General features: G+C 36.9%; 1 protein-coding gene across 1 annotated transcript in view; it reads left to right on the forward strand.

Annotated features, from left to right (window-relative positions):
• The window catches only part of NSUN2 (NOP2/Sun RNA methyltransferase family member 2), a 16,511-nt gene extending 6,569 nt beyond the window's left edge, over positions 1–9,942 (forward strand). The window contains exons 10-19 of the mRNA NM_001031004.2: positions 1,105–1,178; positions 3,141–3,271; positions 3,874–3,970; positions 4,928–5,100; positions 5,610–5,702; positions 6,123–6,258; positions 7,056–7,136; positions 7,362–7,500; positions 8,469–8,508; positions 9,367–9,942. Of these exons, the coding sequence (NP_001026175.2) occupies positions 1,105–1,178; positions 3,141–3,271; positions 3,874–3,970; positions 4,928–5,100; positions 5,610–5,702; positions 6,123–6,258; positions 7,056–7,136; positions 7,362–7,500; positions 8,469–8,508; positions 9,367–9,772 (1,370 nt within the window). The 3' untranslated portion in view covers positions 9,773–9,942. The remainder of the gene's footprint in view (positions 1–1,104; positions 1,179–3,140; positions 3,272–3,873; positions 3,971–4,927; positions 5,101–5,609; positions 5,703–6,122; positions 6,259–7,055; positions 7,137–7,361; positions 7,501–8,468; positions 8,509–9,366) is intronic.
• Positions 9,943–10,144: the final 202 nt, after the last annotated feature.

Raw genomic sequence — 10,144 nt, forward strand, 5'->3', positions numbered from 1 at the left:
CCAGTGAGTAAATGTGCTATCCCTGGTGCTTTAAGCATTGGACCTTGAGAACTTACTTAGGTCAGTCTAGGTGGTTTGTTGGTTCTTCTGTCTTAACTGAGTACCTAGTACTTTGTAGTATTACTACTTACGTAGCAAATTAGTGATTCCTTTCTCCTCAGGGAAAAAGGAAAAGGCACTTTTGTACCCTGTTTCTCTGCTGGGAATTGTAGTTCTTCTGACACTTGATTTTAATGCCTGATTGATCTGATGTCATCTTGAGGCATCAGCTGAAGTCATGCTGTAAGTAGTCAACGTTCAAGGGAAAGACACAAATGGCAAGCTGAATCAGTTTTAAAATGACATTTTGGAATATGCATACCTATATCATTTTTTCACTTATTTAAAAGAAACACTTCAGCTGTCACATAGAGCTAGCTACCATAAGAGTAAATGTTTCCTCATCTAGAAGGGATGGTTAAGTTGTGTAAAAGATGAGGAAAAGTAGTCCTAATATTTAAATAACCATTCAGAATTGCAAAAGAGACATGTTAAGCTTGCTTCTCACTAGTTAGTCAATTTTTATGTAATTCTTTCTGGACTTAGGTTAGCCTAAACTTTTTACTCAGTAGATTAAACAGTGATAATTCTGTGTTAATTAATATTTTTTCCAGTCACATTGAAATGCATTAAGGTTGTAAGTCTATAAAATCAGAATATGCCATGCATTTTTCAAAGGCTTAGTCATCCCAAAAGAGTAGTCCTCTGAAAGATACTTTAACAGTTTAGTGAATTCAAATATTAAGTGAAAATAAAAGCTGTTCTATGACTGTGCTGCCTGGAACAGTGACGTTTAATGGTACCGGAGAACTACTCTATGCAGCTGTTAGAAAAAGCACCTAACCATGGGTTCCTGGTTAATTTGTTGGGTTGCAAATGAGCAGCTCTTACCATCTTTCTTGTCAATTTGCACTGTAGTGATTTCATTATATTTTGTTCCTCTGAAGTCATGAAAAGTAACGATCTGAAATCTTTAAGGAAAATTATTGTTATAAAAGTTAATTAGGAGCACGGCTTTCAAATTCTGGCTTATATATATATATATTTGTATCTGTGAGATTTCAGGTGCCTTAGAACTTGCTGATGTCTCTTCTGAGTTGCCAGGTTTGAAGAGGATGCCAGGAATTACAAAATGGAAGGTACTTTTATATGGTATTTCTATGACGTTCTTGGTGCGTGGTGGAGTAAAATTCCAAGGGATTAGATTGACCTGAAATACCATTAGTGACTTGCTGTTTAGAGTTTTAGACTATATGGTATTGAAAAAGAGTGAAAAAATCTTTCCAGTGTTAAGTGCCTCTCTCCTCATCTGCTCTCTTTTTGCCTTAGCTTTCTTGGCTCTATTGCCTCCACTTTTAACATATTCCCTATCTGACTGCATTCAGCTCGTGGCCTGTAGATGGCACCATCATTTCAGCCAATTTTTAACTTAGTCTTCCTTCTCTGACTTTGCTGTCTGTAACTGTTGGATATTACTGTTGTTAAGCTGGTCCATTTGAATCATTTGGAAGTAACAGCCGTTAAACCCTGTATGGAAATAACCTATAAAAACTGCAATGGTGTGAATGATCTTAGTATATTAAATAATAATATTGATAATCTTAGTATATTCAAAGAAATCCTGTCTTTTTCTCCAGGGCTTGTCTGTTTCCAGATTAGTAGGGAGGAACAAATAAGCCCAAAACTTTTTTGGCTTCCTGTTAAAATTATAATCAAGAAGTAGAAGGCCATCCTGGTAGTAGGATGCTCTGATGAAATTTGGCTTACGAATCTGTGCTTTTGCAACACCATTGTTTGTTATGCCTTCCTCCAGTGTTTCACTAGTCTCTTGCAACTGTATGGTCTGCATGTTCATTAGCCTGCACACAAATACAAACAAGATTTTCTTCCTCTCTGCCATTAGAAATCTGGACTAGAAACTGGCTGACTTCTCTCCTTTTATGATTCCATAATTTTAAATGTTATGCTTGTAGCTGAAGGATAAATGTAAAATGCACAGTTGTGGCTCTGTAATGGTTACTTTAGTTTGTTTTATTGTGTAAGGCTATAAAATGTGTACACAAAGATTGCAAAGAGTATATTTTGTTCTCAGTGGCATTTATTTCTATGAGTGCAATTGAAATACAAATCTCCATAATAGATATTTTAAAAATTAAGCTAATACAATTTGATGGAAGTTGTCCTTTATTTGCTGCTATTACATTATTTCAAGCCTCACTGGCTAGCTTGTCGTTCAGCATATTAGCTTGCTTTGGTACTGTTTTCACTGGGCACAGTCTTTTGTTTCCTGGTAAAACATCTGTTCAGTGGAAGTTCTGTTACTCAATGATTACACTGAATATTCCTGAGCACGTGTTTGCTGTAAATCTCTGGAAGCAGCAAAAGGAAAACTAAGTTCTGTTCAAGTGATGTTCAGTACTCTGTCCTTAGGTTAGATGATGAGTAAACTCCAGTGATTTAGCTCTGAATTTTGAAGAAAATAACCTTTTTAACTTCAGATGTCATAATGGACTTCTGCATCTCATTTAGTTGTTGTTCTGCTGTGACAAGACGCAGGCAAAACTTGCAGTAGAGAGAAGCTCCGTGCGTTCTTTTTGATGCTTCCAGCAGTTACTGAACAGAACAGGGCTGTTAGTTATCCTGGTATTTAGCATCATTCTGGACTTTTTTTGCGCTTCCGGAAAACACTTCAGCATACCCACCAGTCCTGAAGTCACCACCCCTGTGTCCTATTTTGTTACCTTAAAACCACGAAAGGCCCTTCATTTCACTTGTTGCCCAATGCATCCCCACGCGTGACCTTTCTCACAGTCCTAGTGGCTGCTGTGGAAGCAGGCATGAAGGGTTCTGAAGCTAAATTTCAGCTGTTGTTGTTCACTTTGGTATTCCTGCTTAAACAGTATTCAGAATGTCGTACTGCAAGCCTCTAACCTTTCACTTATATCCTAAGAATCTTTTAAAAGCTTTGAACCTTCAGTGGAGTAAGGTAGTGTTGTGTACATGCCATATCTTAGAATGGATTTATAGGTGCATTCTAAGTCCTGGATAGTATTCAGACAGTGACCGTGTTCTTTGCAATACTTTTATTTCCTCGTTTAAAGGTCATGCTGAAAGATGGACAGTGGTTTGAAGAGTGGAAAGACGTGCCTTCAAATAGACAAACACAAATACGTCCCACAATGTTTCCAATAAAAGAGGAGGAGAAGCTAAAGGCAATGAATCTAGAGCGCTGGTAAGGTTGTTGGTTTTTTTTTCCAGAATAGATTTTATGAGGTTTTGATTTCTTAACCTTGTATGGTGATGGGCAAATCGCAATTAGGAGTTCAGATTAGGAATGTGTTGCAGTATAGCTCTGTGCTTGTGCAGGTTTAAATATAATTTGGTTGCTTTGTATGTAATGGTAGCATGCAATAGTTTCGTTCCAGTGAATGCTGTTCACCAGGAATAAATATTAATACAGTGTGTCAGATTCTTTGCAACCAATAGAAATGCGTAGTCAAATTACCAGGAAAGTGTGTTAAATATTAACATTTCAACACTGTGACTTATTTTCAATGAAAGATTTTGCATAGCTATTCTAAAAATAGCATTTAAATGTGAGTCATTAAAGATCAGATGTGAGTGGTGAAATGAATGCGTGGCGCTGATGCAAGTTATTTTGTCAGAATGCTCTATTTTAGGTCCTGTTTCTACCTTGATAAATTAAATCTGTGCAGTGCTAATATGGATACTTCAGCTTACGTTGAAAGTAAATGTGATATCAGTAATACTTTGTCGGAGTCTGAAAGCTGGTGATGAATACATTGCAATCATGGTTTTGTTGTTTGTTCCTAGCATTAGAATATTGCCACATCACCAGAACACAGGAGGCTTTTTTGTGGCTGTGTTAATAAAAAAATCTCCAATGCCATGGAATAAACGCCAGCCTAAGGTAACTTTATTTTAAAGGAGCTGAAACGTGAGCTTTCAATAACATTTCTGGAATTTACTATCTGATACAGAATAAAAACTGATTCATAACAAAATAGCGAGATCATAGTTAAACATAAAGTTAAGACTCTGAAAGAATTACAGAAGCTGATTAGATTGGGTTGCTAAAGCTGTTACTTCCTTTAGCTGTGTGTGGTCTGTCTGCTGACACTGTTTTTTCTACTGCATTCTAAGTTAACTCTGATTTCAATGTATCTTACTCTGTGATGGGTTGCTCAGGAGTGATTCAGTAGCTGATCAGAGTCCAGCAAATGGTCAGCAGCAGGATTCTATGTAGAACTGTTAGGAGCAGCAGCAGCAGCTTCAGCCATTTGACTTTAATCTCTTGCTGTCGGTTTTGTTTTTCAGCCATCAGCACTGTAAGTTCACATGAGTCATTTGATCTTAGTTTGTTCTGAGAGAAACTGTGTCTCAGTCCCTTTTAGCTGTTTCTGTTTATTTGATTTGCTTCATTAGAAGAATTGAGTGAGACTTATGTCGCAATTAGAAGAAAAGTTTGTTTGTAAGCAAACATCTCCCAAATAGTTTATGCTGTTCTAAATTTAACTCTGTAGCACTGTTACAGGAAGTGTACAGTAGGCTGCGTGTGTTATTTTGAGTGCTAGAAAGAAATCAGCAGATCCTAGCTTAAACTCATCTTCTCCATGAATGTTTGAATGTGATTTTATAAATGGTACAAAAACACCTTTGGTTAGAAGTTGTTCAGAGCCATACTTAGTGGTGAATGCAACCTGGGATTGTGTCTGGACTTGAGTAATTAGACTCCCTAAATGGATCTCCTTAAGCACTTCCATAGAAGTAGTTAAGAACTAAATGTGTGCAAAGAGCAGGTGTAGATACCTTTTATTTCTCATTAGGTACTATTTTGGCTTTGTTGAAAATACTGTATTTGAAATAGGTTCATCAGAAATTACCAGGAAAAACAGAAGATACTGAAGTGACAGCAACAAATGCAGATGATGGTTCTGAAGATGCTACTGAGAAACCAACACTTGCTGAAGATGAAGAGCCTAAGAAAGTACAAGAACTGCAAAATTCAGACACTGAGCAGAGCAAAAAAGGAGTTTGTGGGTAAGAGACTGTCTAAATATTTGTCCCATGACAGCATTGTAATTGCTGAGCATTGTTTAGCTCTTTTGGTTTTGCACTCTTAGAGGTGGATCAATAAGAATTACTGAATTTTGTCAGTTGTTGTACATTTCCATCTATGTCTTGTAATTTAGCAAGATAGGAGAATAACCTCCTTGTGTATTAGCATTTGAAAAGTCTGATAGTTCTTTCTTCTCTGGTAAGGAAAAACTATTTTCAGAAGTTGACCTTTGAAAGATCTTAAACTGTCTCCATGATTTCTTTCTCACAAATGTCTGCTTTGTGTGGTTTCTGCTCTCAAGAACTGCTTACGCTTCCTCGTTTTACAAAGTCAACTGTGTGTAGTATTCTTACTGAAGAACAGTAAAATGTCAGTACTAAGTTTGGCATACTGTCAGTCTCATAAAGGCAAGCGTTGATTAAATGAGTTGAATATCCCAGTTCTAAATCACTTACTTTTATTAAAATTGACAGTGGTATTTGCTTTTTAGACCTCCGCCATCTAAAAAAATGAAGTTGTTTGGATTTAAAGAAGATCCTTTTGTATTTCTCCCTGAAGATGACCCATTGTTCCTTCCTATCCAGTAAGAAAAAGATGTTTTTGTTTTGTTTTTTTTCCTAGTAAGATTCCTAACAGTTTTAGGAATATTAGCAATTTAGTTAACTACACAAGATGGGTCTCGTTGGTCACAGGTAAACTTGTTCCCTGTCTTCACACTAGCTGCCCATCTCCTCAATGCTTTAAACTCTTCTTAAATGAAGGTGGCCAACTAAAGGCCATGGGTGATAGTTTGCTCTGGGAACATTCAAATGTATCTTACTGTCTGTGACATTGAATCATTTCTGATGTCAGGAGTCTTTGAAATGCTAATCTTTGTGTACTGAAGCTAATGTCAACTAACTGAAGGTGTTTGCAGTGATAGCTTAAGGAAACGCACGCATCTGTACTTTTTGAGTATGTGATTTCATTGCTCAGTTAATCAAAACAAGTATTATGGCCACAGGAAGTTTTATGCACTGGACCCTTCATTTCCCAAGATGAATTTATTAACTCGAACTCAAGAAGGAAAGAAGAGACAGCTGTACATGGTTTCTAAGGAGTTAAGGAATGTGCTTCTCAACAACAGTGAGAAGATGAAGGTATGGTTCATCTTCTCAACAAAGATCAAAAACATCAGTGGATGCTTCCTTTAACTTTATTGTGGAGTTAACTGTTCATATAGAGAATTAGCCCTCAGATAGATCTTGTCTTTGAATGTTTTCCTCTCTTTGCCTCTTTTATTAAAGAGATGAAGTACTATCTCAAGAGACTTAAATATCAGTCTCCATTATTTTTGTATTATTGTACATTTTTGTATCAATATTGAATCATTGAAGTCATTGAATAAAATGTACTGACTTCAGAGCTAGGTCAGATACCGTTCAAGGCCACATTCAGTTGAATCCTGAAAATCTCCAAGTGTATTCAGTACATATTTGCATCAGATCTTCAAGATGGGTACTTAGGCTTTTATTGCACATGCAGGAAATGGCTACATAACTGACAAAATTTTAAGAAATGAAAGTGTACTACTTAGACAGTAAGGCTTTGGGTACCACAGATTTTATGGCATCCTAATTTTAAGCATCTCTTGTTTTTGAAATCCTGCCCTTGATTGACTTTCCCAGAATCACTCAGAAAATTCTGACTCAAACACTGATTAAAATTAGATCTCAATAGTTGCTGCCCTCATTTTAATCCTACCTCTTCTTCACTGTGGCGTTTTCAACATGGAAAAGAGTAAAAATTCATTCAATAGGTATCCAGTGCAAATGAGGAGATGTTAAGTCAGCCTTTTTCCTAGTTTTAGTCAAACAATGGAAGAAAAAGAAAGTTCAGTGTGATAATTTAAGAGTTCATACAATTTAATAATGGTTATTGGCTTTGCCTTTTGCAGGTTATCAACACAGGGATAAAAGTCTGGTCTCGCAACAGTGATGGTGAGCAGTTTGGATGTGCCTTCAGATTAGCACAAGAGGTAATTACAGAGCACTGTATTTTCAAAGGAGGTGCTTTGGTTTCCTCTTTAGCTTAGGGCACAGCTGGCCCTGAATTTGTCAGATTGAGTAATTTGCATTTTCAATATGTTTTAAAGTTTAAAAAATATTTTCTGGTATTGGCTAAAGCAGATGCTGTTTTGAACATTTTTCCTTCGTAAATTAGAAACTACATTTTGAAATAATTATATTTATCTATTGAACAGGGAATATATACTCTATACCCATTCATTCATGCAAGGATTGTAAATGTCTGCATAGAAGATGTTAAAATACTGCTAACCCAGGAAAATCCATTCTTAAGTAAATTTAGCAGTGAAACACAGAGGAAAGTCAAAGACATGGGTAAGCCTTCTAGTTTGTGATATGACAAAATGCTCATCGTTTAGTTTGTTTAGAATGGAAAACCAGGCAAAAATCTTGACATGTAAACTGTATTTGCTGTAAAACAAAACACACACACAAAAAACCCCTCTAAAATTATCTTAAAACTTGTTATTTAGGTAATTAAGCGTTACTGAAGCCCGGTGTGCCACTAGAAATTGTAGTCCTTTCTGGTCACACCTTTTGAGGTTTATGAACTCCAGGGAGCTGAAGAGTTGCCAAATTAGTGAGTTCATGCAGCAGTCCTGTGAGGGAGCACATGAAATAACAGAAGAAAGATTTTAGGTTCTCTGTGGATCTTTGCTGCTCAGTTGAGCTTTTGTCATATGCAATTGTTTCTCATGATTCCACGAATCAAATTTAGGTACACGTACTTGATTTTCTTAATATAGGGAGTAATGTGTACTTAAACTGAACTTTTCTCCTCTGTGCTGCGTGCTTAAAGAAACTGAGACATTTTTCAGTTTATTTATTTATATCATTTTATTTTTAAGTAATCACCAGTTCTCATACTTGGGGTTTGATGAGACAAAATAGGAGAAAAGCACTTTTTCTGAAGTTCGGGCTGCCATATGCTAGTTTTGGCTTTATTTTATCTAAAAATCCCTTGCTAAATTTACTGAGTGAATTAGTACACTGCGGTTTTAAATCTTGATTTGTTTGATTTAGGGGCCTTCTTTGGCAGTTGCTTCTGTAAGTCCTATGCGTATTATGGTTTGAACAAAAAACAAACCTGAAACCACTGGTAGTGTCTATAGTTCCTTACTGATGTAGGTAACTGCTAACCAGCTGTCGAAGTCACGCTGTATGGCTGTCTAAAAACTTGATTTCTTCAACATTTTTTTTTTATTTTTGTAATTTGTCACTAACCTTGCACTAAGTAACACATCCATTTGTTTTTTTTTCCTCTCTCTCTCCTTGTACTCCAGCGATGGGAAGTATAGTTCTGAAGTATGAGCCAGACCCTGAGTAAGTAGATATGTAGCTTTCCATTTACTTACTTTTAAAGCTGGGACAGCAGTTTGGTTTTTTTTCCTGATTCAAAATAAAAGTGGAGATGCAGTGAAGTCAGCAGTAAAGCCAGATAGAATGAGATCCTACGCTATCTTTGCCTGTGCCCCTTCAAAAACAGTTGCAGAGTTCAGCTTTATAGAGGAGAGCTACTTGTTCTACCACAGATGTTCAGCATCACTGCATGTGATGTTTTTGTTTCTCTTTTAAGAAATAGGAAAAAGATAAACATTTCCTTTGTTCATTTTTGTTGCCTAAGCAATTTAGGAAGCTCTTTGAGTGATCTTTGTAAATGTGAACTTCATCTCACTGTTGCTTAAATTAGTTTTAGAAACTGTCAGAGCCAGAAAATCATTTTACATGTTGTAGAAGTGGATAGCCTTGAGAAGTTGGTTTGGTTTTGGTTTTTTGCTTCTCTGCGTGCTGGCATGAGCAGATACGTGTTTAGATACTGAAATTATGAACAACATACTTGCTTCTTTTAAGTTTTTTTTAGTGACAGTGGGGAGGTGCTGGTGCAGGCTGCCCAGAGAGGTTGTGGATGCTCCGTCCCTGGAGGTGTTCAAGGCCAGGTTGGATGGGGCCCTGGGCAGCCTGGCCTAGTATTAGATATGGAGGTTGGCGGCCCTGCCTGTCCCAGGGAGGTTGGAGCTTGATGAACCTTGGGGTCCCTTCCAACCCAAGCCATTCTATGATTTTTCTAGAAGTAGTTATAAACTACATTTACTGTTAATTGTTGTGCATTCAGGCTATGGCTGTAAAATTGTTTTCAAGATTCTTTCTCCTACTTGACCAGAAGTAACTGCTTGTTTGTAGAAAACCTGATGATCTTCAGTGTCCTATAGTGCTCTGTGGTTGGCAAGGAAAGACATCGCTCCGTGCCTTTGTGCCCAAGAATGAGAGACTTCATTACTTGAGGATGATGGGAGTTGAAGTGTTTAAAGCAAAGAGGAAAGAGGGGGAATCAGAAGGTAAAACAGAGGAGGAAGTTCAATGCAGACCAGCACAAACGGAGGAAGGAATGGATGTGGAAGATAAAGAACGTGATGCAGTCACAAAAATGGAAGCAGAAATAGATGAAGAATCTCCCCACAGTCCTGTGGAAAGCAGTGCTATGGAAATAGAAAATAAAAGTGAGGATTCGGATCAATTTAGTACAAATACCAACAGTCACATTAGCCAAGAAAGTAAAGATATGAATACAAATAATGTGAAAGATTAAATTTCTTTCTGTTTTACTTCTGTGTAGCTTCCATGAGGCTCACATCCAGACTCTGGCTTTTAGCATGAAAATATTTTAAAATTTTAGTTGGAATTTGATGTTCCTATTTTAAAATTTCATCTATTTTATTTTTTAAATGAAAACTATATTAAAAAAAAAATTCTCTTCAAGCGTGTCTTATTTTTACCACTTTTAAGTTCAGTTTCACTGGTGGGTTTGTGTGTCTGTTGCTGGCAATGGACCATGCACCAGTAAAATCTAAAGCCTGTCTTTGGAATGGAAAAATGGTGTGTGCAAATAAACTGCCTGTGGCACTGCTCTGAGTCTTATGAAGAATTCCTTCAGAATAAAGCGAAACGACAACTGAGGTTT

Source organism: Gallus gallus, chromosome 2 (genome assembly GCF_016699485.2).
Source record: "Gallus gallus isolate bGalGal1 chromosome 2, bGalGal1.mat.broiler.GRCg7b, whole genome shotgun sequence".
In the NCBI taxonomy this organism is placed as follows: Eukaryota; Metazoa; Chordata; class Aves; order Galliformes; family Phasianidae; genus Gallus; species Gallus gallus.